The 15,991-nt window shown below is 43.9% G+C and overlaps 1 protein-coding gene across 5 annotated transcripts in view; it reads left to right on the plus strand.

Annotated features, from left to right (window-relative positions):
• The first annotated feature begins 488 nt into the window (after positions 1–488).
• Positions 489–15,991, plus strand: part of DBN1 (drebrin 1) — a 118,928-nt gene continuing 103,425 nt past the window's right edge. For 2 of the 5 annotated variants that reach the window (XM_040344439.1, XM_040344440.1), the window contains exon 1: positions 492–662. In XM_040344439.1, the coding sequence (XP_040200373.1) occupies positions 577–662 (86 nt within the window). In that variant the 5' untranslated portion in view covers positions 492–576. Of the gene's footprint in view, positions 663–1,739; positions 1,781–15,991 lie in introns of those variants that run through there. The other 3 variants (XM_040344444.1, XM_040344445.1, XM_040344441.1) reach the window with 3 other exon arrangements.

Genomic DNA, 15,991 nt, shown 5'->3' on the forward strand with positions numbered 1-15,991 from the left:
TTGTATGAGGGTGAGTTGTGGATGGTAAGATTGTATGAGTGAGTTGTGTATGGTAAGATTGTATGAGGGTTAGTTGTAGTGGGTTGGGTACATTGTATGAGACAGAGTTCTCCTCCTGAGTAGTGGATGGTTACATTGTATGAGAGGGAGTTGTAGTAGGTGGTTACATTGTATAACAGGGAGCTGTAGTGGATGGTTACATTGTATGAGGCAGGATGCTCCTGAGTAGCTCCTGAGTAGTGGATGGTTACATTGTATTATTAGAGGGAGTTACGTATGGTTACATGAGGCAGGGTGCTCCTGAGTGATGGATTGGTTACATACATTGTATGACGGTGTGTATGGTTCCATGAGACAGAATGCTCGTCTTGAGCAGTGGATGGTTACATTGTATGAGAGAGAGTCCTAAGTGGTGGTGAAGGGCGTGCATTAGGACCCCGCAGCTTTCGCACTCCCTCCCCTCCCCGCCCCTCCCCTCCCCAGCTGCAGTCCCAGCCCCCTCCATCTCTCTCCTTCTCATCCCAGTCCGTTGCCTTGTCTCTCCATCCCCCGGCACACAGTCATCCTGCAGCCGGTATGTCCTCCGTTAGCTTCAAAACCCACCGTGTGGAGCTGCTGGCCGCCTATCAGGATGTCATCCATGACCAGAACTCCATAGACTGGTGAGTAGGAGTGAGAGTGGTGGGTGTAGGTCCATGTCAGTGTGGTGGGGGGTGCACGTGTGTGGACACTGCATTATGGTGCAGAATTGGGGTGCAGGGCAGTGGAGGGTGTGGGGGTCACCTTGCAGTAAAGTCTCCATTACAATGCACTGTGCACCACTAATAGGGGGGGGATGATGGTGAATGGGGGTGCATATGATTAGATGGTGCAGTAGATCAGGTAATGTGGAGGATCAGGGCAGGGTTGTGGTAGGAGGGGCCATAGGCAGAGCAGTGCAGGGATTGGGGTGCCTGCTGAGTGTATGGAATATAGGGCACCGCTTGGTGACAGTGCAGTGCAGGGGTGTGTTATCATAATGGAGGGGATGCTCTGAATCCAGAACATGACTGCTGATTGCATGTCTAACCCCCACAATACTGGACACCATTCTCCCATATGCACCAAACATGACAGTTATCTGGGCCAATAAAGAGGAGCTCATTGTTCTCTTCCATCAATCAGCCAGGCTCTGTGCTGCAGTAGGCAAAGATGGGGGGTCTGATAATAGACCAGCACATCCTGAAGCATCCATCAGCCTGATCGCACATTTTAGTGGCAGTGCGGGCATTTGTCTATTTATTATTCTCATTGTCCTCATCATTCCTGTATGGGAGACGTCAATAAGATCAGGAGAGGAGGGTGTTGCACAGCCAGGCGGATGGCATGATACACAATGCCCAGGCTGGCTAGGATGCTGAGCTGTGCAGAGGGGCCGAATGGGGGCTGCTGGGTTAGATCAGATCCTTTGTGTCTGCTGAGCTGCAATATGGAATTGGAGGACATTACTGGTGAGCATGGGAGGGTGGGTCATAGGATAGGAGAGAGCCCAGCTCCTTTTTTTTTTTTTTTTGTGTTATCTGAGATGATTTAGGGGGGATTCATGTGGGAGGAGACCTTGGGGAGACATTGAGAACTTCCATTTGGGTGGGTCTGTCCAGGATCTAGGAGGCTTGGTGGGGGTGAGATCAGACGAGACGATTACAGCATGAGAAAAAAATGGTTGAGATCAGCCTTTTGGGTTTGTTTGAACTTCCAATGGAATGTTAGGACTTATGGGCTTCATTCACCTTTTTTGGAGGTGAGCTGGGAATGGGGGAGCGAGACATGAAATTGATGAGTTCTCTGGAAGAAATCAGTGGGTGTTAGCTGATGGGATGATGCAGATCTGGTTACCAAAGTATACGGCCAGATCTGTCCGGTGAATTGTGCTCTTGGCTCACATTCCTCACTCAGACTGTGTGTTACCTCATCACCCCCCCCCTCTTCTTCTTCTTCCCTTTTTTTTTTTTCTTCTTTCTTGTAGCAACCCTTTTCTTTACTTGTTCTTTGTTTCTGGTCCACTGTACAGTATTTCTCCTGCTCCTCCCACTTTATCCGTCTCCTTCCACCTTTATTAGAAATGCTCAGCCATTCTGTAACCCTGTCCAGTGTCAAAGAACATCTCAGTGGCTGTAACCCTAATGATGTACCATCACCTCGTGCAACTCTATGGTTTCCAGAAAACCGTAGCCAATACATCATGGAAGGGGGGAATTAGAAACTTGACCGGGAGGATCATAACCTTTTGGAATAATGTTTTACATGCTTCAGGTTCTTGTATGTATGTTATTGTTCATCTCTGCACTGTTCCACGTGCTGTTGCTTTTGTTTGGTGCTATGTGAACACTACTTGCAGTATCACATTTTGTCTTCTCCATTAGCCTCCTTGGAAATGTTTTTTGGAGTCTAGCGCAACCAGTTTAGAATGGTCCTACTGCAGGTTTGAAAGTGAATGGAGCATTCTTACCATGAGCAATAAGGATGCTTCCTGACTTTACCAGATAACAGGCACATGTTGGAAGGGTTACCCTAGAGCCAGAGTGTTATGGTACAATGACCTATTTTGCCAATCAGTGTCTTGGTACCAAGGTCCCATTGTGTGCTATAGCAGAATGACCTCCTTTGCCAACCAATTTCTTGGTACAGAGGTCCCATTGTGTGTTATGGCAGAATGACCTTTTTGCCAACCAATTTCTTGGTACAGAGGTCCCATTGTGTGTTATGGCAGAATGACTTCCTTTACCAATCGCAGTGTCTTGGTACAGAGGTTCCATTGTGTGCTATGGTGGAATGACCTTCTTTGCCAACCACAGTGTTTTGGTACCGAGGTCCCATTGTGTGTTATGGCAGAATGACCTCCTTTGCCAACCACAGGGTCTTGGTACCGAGGTCCCATTGTGTGTTGTGGCAGAATGACCTCCTTTGCCAACCACAGGGTCTTGGTACCGAGGTCCCATTGTGTGTTGTGGCAGAATGACCTCCTTTGCCAACCACAGGGTCTTGGTACCGAGGTCCCATTGTGTGTTGTGGCAGAATGACCTCCTTTGCCAACCACAGGGTCTTGGTACCAAGGTCCCATTGTGTGTTGTGGCAGAATGACCTCCTTTGCCAACCACAGGGTCTTGGTACCAAGGTCCCATTGTGTGTTGTGGCAGAATGACCTCCTTTGCCAACCACAGGGTCTTGGTACCGAGGTCCCATTGTGTGTTGTGGCAGAATGACCTCCTTTGCCAACCACAGGGTCTTGGTACCGAGGTCCCATTGTGTGTTGTGGCAGAATGACCTCCTTTGCCAACCACATTGTCTTGGTACCGAGGTCCCATTGTGTGTTGTGGCAGAATGACCTCATTTGCCAACCACAGGGTCTTGGTACCGAGGTCCCATTGTGTGTTGTGGCAGAATGACCTCCTTTGCCAACCACAGGGTCTTGGTACCGAGGTCCCATTGTGTGTTGTGGCAGAATGACCTCCTTTGCCAACCACAGGGTCTTGGTACCGAGGTCCCATTGTGTGTTGTGGCAGAATGACCTCCTTTGCCAACCACAGGGTCTTGGTACCGAGGTCCCATTGTGTGTTTTGGCAGAATGACCTCCTTTGCCAACCACGGGTCTTGGTACCGAGGTCCCATTGTGTGTTATGGTGGAATGGCCTTCTTTGCCAGTCAGAGTTTTGGTACAGAGGTCCCATTGTCCTGTTGAGACAGCTATATGCCGGAAATGTCACCAGTTGTGGTGTGCCTTGTAATGGTTATCCTCTACAGATGTACTTGTGTGGCTAAGGCTGGCCATACACTATACAATTTTTTTTTTTTTTTAATTTCTTTTAGATTTATCTATGTAGTGCAAGGGCCTGCCTGATTGCATACTAATTCAAAGTGTTTAGGTTTGACCTCATATTATTTGGTTTTGGTAACTCTAAATGAGAGTTAAACAAGAAAATGTTATAGGATATGGCCAGTCTTAGAGTAGAAACATCAATATACAGAGTTAAAGCCATATTACATCAAACATGTATTATATTGCAGCTTACCAATTCTTATATGTGATGTTTCTTTCCCTTTTTTATTTTACCTTGTGATTTGGCCAGTAAGTCTGTTCTTTTTCACAAGATAACACAGTGCAAGGGCCTTGAGAATATGTATGGTGTCCTAATAACCAATCCAGATGATGGTGCTGAAGTCTTTTTTAAATTACTTGGCTGTGAGTGCCAATTGTAGACAAGTTTCAATGCCACACATAATGCTGAGCTACATGCCCAAGCAATGAACACTCTTGCCGTGGAGTTGCATTAATGCTCCAATCTCTCATATAATATCCAATGGACACTTTGAGTCAATTTGGGGTTAAAAACAATGTCCACAGTGAGAAAATGGTATCCGCATAAAAGCAGCAATCATAAATGGTGTGAACACTGGTTTCCGCAGTGTGCAATGGATGGAAAGCATATTTAAACCATTGTGGGACTCTTGTCTGAGGTGCACTTTCACAAACCACCCGCCCAGTGGATATAATGTGGCAAGATCTGTGCTCAGGCGGCCATATTACCGGAGTCCACAGTGCCAGTAAACATAGAGTTTCCAAGATGACATGTTTCGAGGTCTTGCCTCTTGTCAAACCTCCTTTTTATTTTATTTTTATTTTATTTATTTTTTCATGAGAACAAGTTTTCTTCCAGATGTATCAGTTTACAAGGATGGGACAAACCATTTATCAGCGGCAAGGGTGCTTACAATGATCATTTTTAATTTATTTGTGTAAAACCTTTATCCCAAAAGGGTAAAAAAAAAAAAAAACTTGCTGTGACTGATCATAAAGTGTTAGCTGCAGTTTGGCTTTAATTTGTTAGTGTATTTAATTCTGCTAATCCATTTAAAGTGGACCTTCAGTCATTCCTTCAACTTCTGCCCTTGTTGTTTAAACTTTGGATAGAACATTTTTTATTTTTTTCTGCCAGTAAATTCCTTGTACACCCCACTTCCTGATTCTTGTCTGGTAAAAAGCCTAAGCTTTTGACATCATGCACAGCTCTCTCTAGTAAGAGTTTGCCAAGAAGGGAGGGGGACGAGTCATAAGAGTGCCAATGAGGCCTGCAGAGCTGGAAGTGTGCCTTTTGTGTAAATTCAGCAATTGAACAGGCAGCAGCTTCAGCTGCTCAGTTAAAATGGCTGCAGCCAGACTTGGTGGAAGGAGATTTCTGCAGCATATTTGGCAAGTATGGTATATAGAAAATAATATGCAAAGTGGTTGGAGGGAAGCTTCAGAATGGCAAAGATGTTTTTATTACAAATTATGTCAGCAGACTGCCGTTCCTCTTTAACACTACCCCCCCCAGACTGACAATGCTGTTTGCTGTGCCTCCTATGCTCCTTTAATCTGAGTGGTGTGCCTCTCTAATACAGGAGGTGTGTTACTGGCCAGATCACCAGGTCAAAACAGAGGGGGGAGCCTAAAAAAAGAAAACAAATGCAGCCACTACATATAAGGAGTGGTGAGCTACAGTATTACATTTTTGGGTTTAATACCTCTTTTAAAGTGACAAACTCTGGTTTAAAAAAAGTCTGTTCAAGTATGTATTGTCGGCTCAAAGTACCTTCTGTTGCTCTCAGCCTCCATTCTCCTTCCCCCTTCTTTTTTTTTTTTTGCCTCTGCTACCCGTCATCCTGTTAAGGCTTGGTTCACACTACTGCAACTTACGGTGTGACTTTGCCAGGCGACTTCCTGGCAAATTAAGTACAACTTTAATGCAACTTTCAGGGAATGCCTGGGTAATCTTCTGTTGAGTTCAAATCACATCAATATAGATGAGGATCGGACTTGGAGGCGGTTTCCATAAAAGTCTATGGGCACAAGTCAGACGCCTTGAAGTAGTACAGGGACCTTTTCTAAAGTCAGAGCGACTTCAGTAGTGCAACTAAAAGGCACTACTCGTTCCGAAAGATGTGGGTGGGAGGGGGGGGGGGGGGATGTCTGAGGGCTCATGGAGGATGTTATGAGGAGGCGAAAAGACACAATGAGAAATAGTTTCATTAAAAATAGATTAGAGTAGTTAATGTGTACTGATTATTTTTGGAGGGTAAGCATATCGTTTACTGTCACTTGTCATAAAATAGTATTGCATTCTGGAAATTGTTAGATCAGGTTTTTTTTTTTTGCCTGATACTCTTCCTTCACAAGGTGTGTGACCTATGATCACTTACTGTAGTTTGTGTCCAACCACCTGGAGTCTTTGTGCTCATCATCTTCTTTACTTCTCTTAAAAGTGGTTGTAAACGCTCTAAAAAACAACAACCTACAAGACAGACATAATGAGCTAGTATGCAGGGCATACTAGCTCATTATGAAATACTTAAAGTGGAGGTTCACCCGGAAATGTTAATTTTTTTTAACCTCAGATTAATGCTCATTTTGTCAAGGGGGATCGGGTAGTTTTTAAAAAAAAAAAAAAGTACTTACCGTTTTAGAGAGCGATCTTCTCCGCCGCTTCCGGGTATGGGCTGCGGGACTGGGCGTTCCTATTTGATTGACAGGCTTCCGACGGTTGCATCTATCGCGTCGCGATTTTCCGAACGTTGGTGCGCAGGCGCCGTATAGAGCCGCACCGACGTTCGGCTTCTTTCAGCTACTCGTGACGCGATAGATGCGACCGTCGGAAGCCTGTCGGAAGACTGTCAATCAAATAGGAACTCCCAGTCCCGAAGACCATACCCGGAAGCGGCGGAGAAGATCGCTCTCTAAAACGGTAAGTACTGCTTCGTTTAAAAAAAAAAAAAAAACGACCCGATTCCCCTTGACAAAATGAGCATGAATCTAATGTTAAATTTTTTTTTTTCGGGTGAACTCCCGCTTTAACTTAGATCAAAGCTGTTGCAGTGGTCCCCGTACACCGATGTTGCTTGCAAAATGTCTCTTGGGTTTACGAGCTACGGCGCCGCAATGAAGTCACTCCCATGCGGGAGCCGCCTCACACGGCACACCTCCTGAAGAAACTGCACGAGTGAGCTGTTTCTTCAGTGCGCATGCGCCAATGCTGTCGGCACATGCGGATACAGTGAACAAGTTTAGGAGAAATTCACAGTAACTATAGGTAGGGCTTACCTGTAGGTATAGGTGTTAGTACAGGGTTTACATCCACTTTTAAGCCTCTATATAAAATCTGCACTGGGAGGAATATGTAGGCATCTTGCCCAATTCGCTTTTTGAAGTTACTTGCCTTGCTCAGGTTATTATGCTGATCCACAGGCTTTAATGCTTTGAATCACTGATCCGAAACAAGTCTGTAGATCAAGAGTTCTAACTTTGCTCTGACTTTATTGCCTGCAGTGGTTCCAGGTCAATTACTAAAATGTTAAGGCTAAGGAAAGCCAAGTAGCTTCCAGTTTTGATAAGGAGAGATCAGCAACGGCAGCCTTTGTACACGAACAGTAAAATGACATTGCCAAAAGGCCCTTAAGAGCTTGCTTAAACATATGGTAGCCCTTGTCGCCCCTTTGAAAAGCAGCGTTTGGTGGACCGTTTTTCAGAGGGTGGTTGACAGGTGAATTGGAGGTAATATGTTGCTTCCTCACTGCTTGTTTTAACCTTTAAATGGCTGAGCTCCTCCTATGAACAGGTCAGGCTCAGCAGTGGTAGCAAAAATAGCCATGTGTGAATGAGCCCTAACAGTCCCACACACGGACTCCGGGTAGCGGCCCCACCAGTGAGCTTATTTCTGTTTTCTGGCAGCAGCAACAACGTGGCAAATCACCACAAACCTATATCAAGTGTAGTTAAATCCATTTGCTTGTAAGTAGGGGTGCAACGCATCAAAAAACTCACGGTTCGGATCGTTCATCGTATCATTTTTCAGATCAGCAAAAAAAAAAGAAATCTCCCCCACTGCAATATCAACATCATATCCCTCCCCCACTGTAATATCCACATCCCTCCCCCCACTGTAATATCCACATCTCCCCCACTGCAGTGGCGTCACTAGGGTTGGTGTCACCCGGTGCAAAAAAAAATGGTGTCCCCCCCCCCCCCCCTCAATACAGACACCCCCCCCCCCAGTAGTGCAGACCTCAGACAGTGGCGTGGGTGTAAACAGAGAGGAGGGCCGCCACTGGGTGTACTAAGATGGCCGCAGCTCCGGGGCTAGGCCGAAGCCGCAGCCTTTCCTAATGCAATGGCCGCGGATAGCGTGCCGATCCGAAGAGGGTGACCCGTTCGGATCAACGGTGATCCGTTGCACCACTACTTGTAAGATAATCATCTATAACCTGCCTTAAGTGGAGTTCCACCTATTTTAAAGTCGGCAGCTACAAAAAGTGTAATAATAATCGGACACTCACCTGTCCCACGTTCCAGCGATGCGGGCAAAAGAAGCCCCGCTCCTATCTCCCCCTCCTCTGCAGCATCGGCATTGTGACTAGTGGTGCAACGGATTGTCATCGATCCGCGATCCGAACCGAAGATATTGATCCAGACCGCACACGTGTGATCCGCGGATTGATTTTGGGGGGGGAAAAAAAGGTGTGTGCATGTTCAGTCCACACACAGCGTGGTCATGGCGAGTGGAGGAACGGAGGAGCTTGAACGCCCCGCATCATTTAAATCCCCTGTATGAGAGCATTTTGGATTCCCTGTCAAATATAATGATGAAGGAAAGAGGTTAGTGGATAAAACCCTGATGGTGTGTAGGCACTGTGGCACAAAAAAGCCATATGACAGTGGAAACACATCAAGCATGGCCACGCATGAAGCGACATCACCCTGGTGTTTCACTGACAGGAGTGAAAATAAAAATGAAAGCTGCTCAACAACCGCTCATCAGCGCAGCGTTTAAGCAGCCCCTTGTTGCACAATCAGACCGGGCAAAAGCCATCACAAACGCCATCGGTGTGTTTATAGGTGCAGACATGAGGCCATATTCGGTTGTGCAAAACGAGGGCTTTAAACACATGCTGAAAGTGCTTGAGCCACATTACAACATAATTTTTTTGCTGATCCGAAAAATTATCCGATCCGAGAAACGATCCGAACCGTACGTTTTTTGATCTGTTGCACCCCTAATTGTGACTGTGGGCACCCTGCTGTTGCTTCACAGCCAGCCACACACTGCTCTCTGTGAATGGCCGGGCAATCTTCTGGGACCTGTGACGTATCCCAGAAGATTGCATGGAGTGAGGGGGGAGAGGTGAACTTTGTTCTGGCGCTGCGGAGCCCCCGGAGGAAGTGGGAGCTGGGTGCCTCCTAAAAAGAGGGTATCTGCTCCACCCCCCCCCTAAATGTGACATGTCAGGGGGTCACCGTCGCTTAAAGCAGAAGTTTCATTTTTGAGTGGAACTCCGCTTTAAGTCCCCATCTCTTACATAGACTTCTGCCATGTGTTTCTCCAGCTTATGGTCCCCATACACTAGACAAAAAAAAATCAAAGGAACAGATTGGAAACTTCTGCCAATGAAGGCTAAATTGAAAGGTTAATGTGTTTCTAGCTCATTAAAAATGTAACTGTCTGCACTTCCCATATGTGACAAAAAACTAATTTATTTATGTCCATTAAACAATTTGTTGTTGACAATTTGAACATTACATGATGGCACCATTGTTTTCTCTTCATTATTTGAAAACAAGTTCTTCAATCATCTATCACTTCTTCTTGACATCAGGCCTTGTACTGGTCTTTCCACTTTATTAACATGTTACTATAGCCAAACCTTTTGTTATGATTTTTGAGAAGGGAACGAAGGCTAGGAGTCTCTACAATGAAGGAAAGTTCTCTTTTAAACTGTCCATACATGCAGAGATTTATTTTGTTTAGCTTGCAAGATAAACAAATGGAACGCATCAGATTCCACCATTCACGATAAACGGCATGGATGAACGAATGCCCCCTGCCGGCTGTTGTATTCTGACAGCTGACACTTGCACCTGTCACAATACCTGAACAGTGATTGGCTGCTGACACTCAATCTTCAGATCAAAGGTGTTTATTTTTTTTTGGGCTGGTTAGTGCTGACAAGGTCACCCACAGGATGAATTTCCACCTATTCAGCAGGAAATGTCCAAAATTTCATCTATGGCCTTCTTTAGATAGTTGTCCCAATTAAAGGACATCCTTTCACTACTTATGACATCTACAGTATAACATTTTGGATTTCCTATTGCTAAACCAGGCTTGTATACACTTGCAGCCACCATTGCCACCCCTCTGTAAAGCAACAGCGGTAGATCACGTTTCGTAGGTGTTTGACAGGCAGCTTGGAGATGATATATCTCCTCCTGAATGCCTGTTTTACATTTATTAACATTTTGGCAGTACCACACAGCAACCATATGCATTAAACATGGCTGCTGGCGGCCCCCAATCAATTTAGTGGGTTGCAACGGTTCATCCGGCTGATTGCGACTGGTAATACGTACGTACACCCTCACTCTGCTAAAATCACAAATCAAACCATGCGAATTTCAGATGCCAATAATTTTAATACCATCTAAAAACGCTGTGCGGTTGTGCCATAATTGCTGTGCAATACATTGGCGCAACCCACATTGCATGAAGCTTTTCGCCCAAAAAAAGGATCAGGAGTTTTCTTTCCGGCAGCAAGCTTTGCGCAATGAGGTTTTTCCGCGATTGCAGTGCGATTTCTCTTGCCAGAACTGTGCCGCATTTTTAGGTGCCTTTAAAATGAATGGCATCTGAAATTTAATGTTGTGCGATTTGTCATTTTAGCAGCATTTTGAAATTGCAACGATTCTGCCTGCACCCACGTGTCAATGCAACCTAAGGCCTGGTTCACAAAACAAAGAAGCAGCGCTCTATGGGTAAAACATAAATACTTGTAGACCTTTAGCAAAGTAAAGGTTAATTTACTGCACTTATGAAAAATAAACAACTGTCAATGATAAAAACTTTATCGACAGTTGTTCATTTTTCACAAGAGCAGTAAATTAACTTTTTACTTTGCCAAAGGTCTACAAGTATTTATGCTTTACCTGTAGAGCGCTTCTTCTTTTGTTTTTGTCTTTTGCTATCCATTTTTCCAGTGGTTTGCAGCTGCACTGGGTTTTAGCCCATCCTACGTCTCTGAGTTTATATACCCGCTGACGGCTTTTAGCTTTGCGTTTTTTATTTAAGGCCTGGTTCACACATATGCAGGTTGCAGTTGATGTGGTTATATAGGTGCCTTTTGCATTCCCACATGCTTATATTTTTTTTATATACAGGTTGTTGTGTTTTTTTTCTTCTTTTTTTTTTCTTCTGTTGTCATGCAGCAGAAACGCATTAAAACGCCAGCACTGCATTTTTTCCCCCCCAATGAAGTCTATAGAACCAAAAACACAACCTGCTGTGGGGAGAAAAGTCCCGGACCCTTCTCAAAGAAAACCCATTGGTGGATGTGAATGTGACCTAAAGGAAATCGTGTTAAATGGACTGTATTGCGTTTCTGAAAAAACGAAACACACTGAAAAGCGCATAGGTGTGAACCAGGCCTTATCAGATCTGGCCCCAGAATGTCTTGATTATCCTCTGAAATGTAATGCATCTAGGCAGACACTTTTGGCTTTGCTTAACAATTGCAGTTGAAGGATTGCGTTCTGGAAATAACACCTTCCTTCCTTTCAATCACAGGTTCCATCTCTTACGGTTTAGGTACAGGGTCTTTATTTTTTAAACACCTTCATTAGGGTATTGTGACTTTCTATTTTCCTTATGTACTTGTTACATGTTTGCCATCTCATTGTGTTTCTTTAGTGTTATAAAGCCGTTAGCACAGAAATCCATTAGCTGGCATTGTTTCTTTTTGTTATGCTTCACTTCTGAAACATGAGCACTCTATCCAGTTTGGTGCTGAGATTGGTTTAGAGTGTCGTTCCACTGCGTTGTACACATTCTGCACCAAGGGGGCGGGGGGGGGGGAGGGGGGCGTACAGCTGTGTCCTGTACCTCTGCATTGTCTATATACCTGATCAGTGGCAGCAACAGCTGGTGTCTAGTCATGAATGCTGCATGGTATAATACCTCTGCATTAAAGCCTTGAACTTAGCTGCTATATCTATTTATTATGCCTCTTAGAGAAAATACATTCATTTTGCTCAAAGGTACTTTACATATCAGATCTAAGCAACATAGCCCGAGGTAGTAAGATCTGGTGCAAAGTGCTGCATGAATAAGCCAAGTTCTGTAAATAAATTTACACGTCATGCATATTTTAGCATTAAATTGGATACAATAGGCACATATTTCCAGTTCAGTTTTATTGTAAAATCTTCAGGTCATTGAAAAGATAGTATCCTAATTGTACAGGACACTGGCTGGATATTTATTGCACATATGTCACGTGGAATGATTTACCATTATTGATTTAATCATAGACATATTGTTTCATTGGCACTTTTTTTGCATACGCATTTTTGTAAGATGTATTTGCACACCAAGTTATATTTTATTTGTAATAAAAATAATATAAATAGTGTGTGCGAGAGATAATCTCTCATCAATTAAAATTTTTATTTATACATTTATATTGGTTCTAGTAGCTCCCAAGACCTTTTAGTTATTCATCTCTTGATATTCATAGGCCTGGGTTTTTGGGATGCTGCCTTCATGTGATTAGATGTTGGCATACCTCTGTAAATAGCTTTGCACCAATATCAATGCTGATTCTAAGCATTTACCTGAGTACTTGTACTTGGGCAAATGGTCAGTTCATATATGAACTTTGCAGTGCGATTTTAGTTCAGGGGCGATTCCAATGCGAATTGTGGTTTATGAGATTAGAAATCGCACCTGAATCGGAGTGAAATTGCACGGGACACATTTTCAAATCTCACTGTGGCTGGCCTGTGAACAGGCTGTAAAAACGCACATGAAAACTGATGTGTCTGCAAGTGAAATCTGTGCAGTTTTCGTGCATGTATGGTGTGAACAAGCCCTAAAAGAACTGTCACACGACACTAAAAATAGGTATCAGTAATTGGTATCATCCTCCTGCTTGGCGGAGATCAGCAGACAGATTTCCTTTACAGCTCTAGGGTCATTGGTTTGAATCCGTCACAACACTACCTGGATGGAGTTTACATGTCCTCCTTGCACTTGTGTGAGTTTCCTGTGGGAACTTTAGTTTCCTCCCACAATCCAAAGACTTGCTGGTAGATTAATTGGCACCCATCTAAATTGGCCCTGGTATGTTTAGTAGGGTCTATAAAGTCAAGAACTGAAGGGAGTGCGATCTGCTGCAGGTATCAATATATTCCTAACACCCCAAATGCAGTGCGTTTGCCTGCACCAGATCGCATGGTACTGCAGTACCATGTCATTTGGTGCAGTAAGTTTTTGAAAAATGAGGATTGCACCACACTTCATTGCATAGGACCCGCACAGATACTCAGTCCATGTGAGAAGCTGCCCTGAATACAGTATATGTAAATCGCTGCATAAATAAAAATGTGCACCCTGTAAAACAAAGGTTTAAAGTGGTTGTAACCCTAAAAGAACCTTTCACTGGTTGCCCCTCTCCTTTCTCTAACAAAAACACACTCCTCTAAGTGTTTGTTTTAAAAGATGCTTCTAAATACCTTTTTCCAGTTGCCTTCAGGCTGGTCATGTGACTCCCACCCCCTATGCTACTACAATTCAGTCCTACAGTGGGAGGACCTGAGATCCCCCTCTGTTGGCCGGGACCACCACGCTGTCTGCTTGGCACCTCCCACTGTAGACCTGGATCGTAGTAGAAGAGCGGCCAGGAGTCACGTGCCCGGCCTGAAGATAACTGGAAAATGGTATATAGAAGCATCTTTTTAAGCAAACGCATACAGAGTGAGTTATCGTTGGATAAAGGAGAGGGGCTGCCAGGATGTTTTGTAAAGGGGTTTGTACTTTATTTTTTATTTTTTTAAACGAATAGCGACAAGGGGGGGGCAGAGACACAGACAAGGGAGCTGATGGGAAGGGAGGGACAGAGGAGAGAGCGAACAATGGAAGCATGTAAGCTGACCTCTATAGTCAGGGCTCAGCAGCCCTGATTATCATGGTCAGCTCAGAGGGGAACACGGGAAGTGGCAGGATCAGGCAAGTTTTATTTTTTATTTTCTTCAAGTTTAGAGAGAGGCAGGTTAGACAGCAGAAGCACTGTGTTGTTTAATCTGCTATAAGGGAATAGGTGCTCTATCCATTTTTTTGGGGTTACAAATACTTACTGTCCATACCATCAATCTTCAATTTTGAAGAGCTGCACTAATGTTAAAGCAGTTTGTAATCCCTGTGCCATTTTCATTAAATATAGAGTTAAAACAAGAAAAATCTTAAAGAACTGAGGTAGCTGAAGAATTTTCAGCTTCTGGGAATGTCGGATGCCTGTTCCCTTCTGTTCCCTTCTGTGCTCAGTGACTCCTTCCTCCGTACCCAGCGTCATTACAGAATACCACAGTGACATAGGCGCTGGCAGAGGGAACCACAATGGCTAATGGGAAGGTGTTGAAAGACATTTCTTCGGCAAGCTTATTTTTTTTCAATTTTAGCGACCAAGACGAGTTTTTAGCAATTGGCATTATTGAAAGAAAAGACTCCTCAATTTGAGCTTGAGCAGTAATGTTATTTTTAAAAGAGCATTGGCTGTCTGGCTAATTGGATTTATCTTTAAGGCCTCGGGGTAGGTGGCGTGTATGTGCTGAAACATTGTTAGTGAAATCTAAGATAAATGTATTTGAAGTACAATTGTGCTCATTCTGCTTTTTTTTTTTTTTAATGTTACTGTAGTGATGTGAAATCTCAATGGCTGAGCTATAACCCTAAAGAAAAGAGAACATCTTGAAATGATAACTTATTTATTTTTTCTGTTCTGTTCAGCCCATCCTGGCCTTGTATCCTATTAGGTGTGGACATTTTCTCACACAACTCGGATAAAATATTATGGGAAAATAAACCGATTCTAAGGAGTGGCCGGCTTTGTGAGAATTGCTATGAATTTTTTATTTTTAATGGTTTATTAGTTATTATGAATGTGCTGCGGGAGAGTTGTATTAACTATTTAAAACCCAAACAATTTTATGTTTTCTGAAAGCGGAAACCCTGTAGAATAGAATGATGGTAGGTGTGGGGGTGATTCAGAAAGGCGTAAAAGTGATCTGGAAGCTCTACAGCTGGTCGCTGTTTGGGGGGGATTGTTCTATGTTTATTGTAACCACCTGCTCACCTTCATTTTTTGCACAGTTGTCCTGTATTAAAATTGCTTACTCTGATTTCACTGCACACTGTGAGCTTCTCACAACGTGCATTAGAAATTGCAGAGCTTGCCTCATTTCCTGGCTGGTGGACTTTGGCATCATCTGGTCCTTTTCTCCCCAGCCTGACTGTGCCTGGTCAGCCCTTCATAGAGGCTCAGTATCCTATATGGGTGTTATGTAGGGTAGTCTGCATGGAAATTGCATCACTTTCAGACTAATAACTACCCATCAAGGCATATTGATTTTGGCATAACTTCTCTTGAGTGCCACCCCACTGCCATTGAGAGAGGAGTACTGAGGCAGGGTGCTGTGATGTTTTGAGGAAGCTATTTTATTTAAAAATAATAATAATAATCATTACCATGTTGATGAAGGGAGAATGGGGGGAAAAACAGAAAAGGCTAATTGTAATCAGAATAAACTCCCATCTTTAAATTCAGATCTTTGTATTTTGTGCCATGCAATGAAAGTGATTTGCTATCCCAAGCCTTCAAAAGTACTACTGTAACGTAGGCAGCAAGAGGAAAAAAAAATCGCTGTCAGATTGCATGTGAAGCTTTGTAGAAATCCTCTGGAGGATCCTATTCATATATGAAAGTGTTTTGGGCCTTGGCTGTTCAGACGCTGAGGACTGCCTTGTGGAGCAAGGAGAGGACGCTCTTATTCTCCCCATACCCCTGAAGTGGGATACTTCAATAGACTCAAGGAGTGAGCGTTGGGATGCCGCAGGTACAATCTAGCACCAATCGGTGCATCTGTTTACTGTAGGAT

Source organism: Rana temporaria, chromosome 3 (assembly GCF_905171775.1).
Source record: "Rana temporaria chromosome 3, aRanTem1.1, whole genome shotgun sequence".
In the NCBI taxonomy this organism is placed as follows: Eukaryota; Metazoa; Chordata; class Amphibia; order Anura; family Ranidae; genus Rana; species Rana temporaria.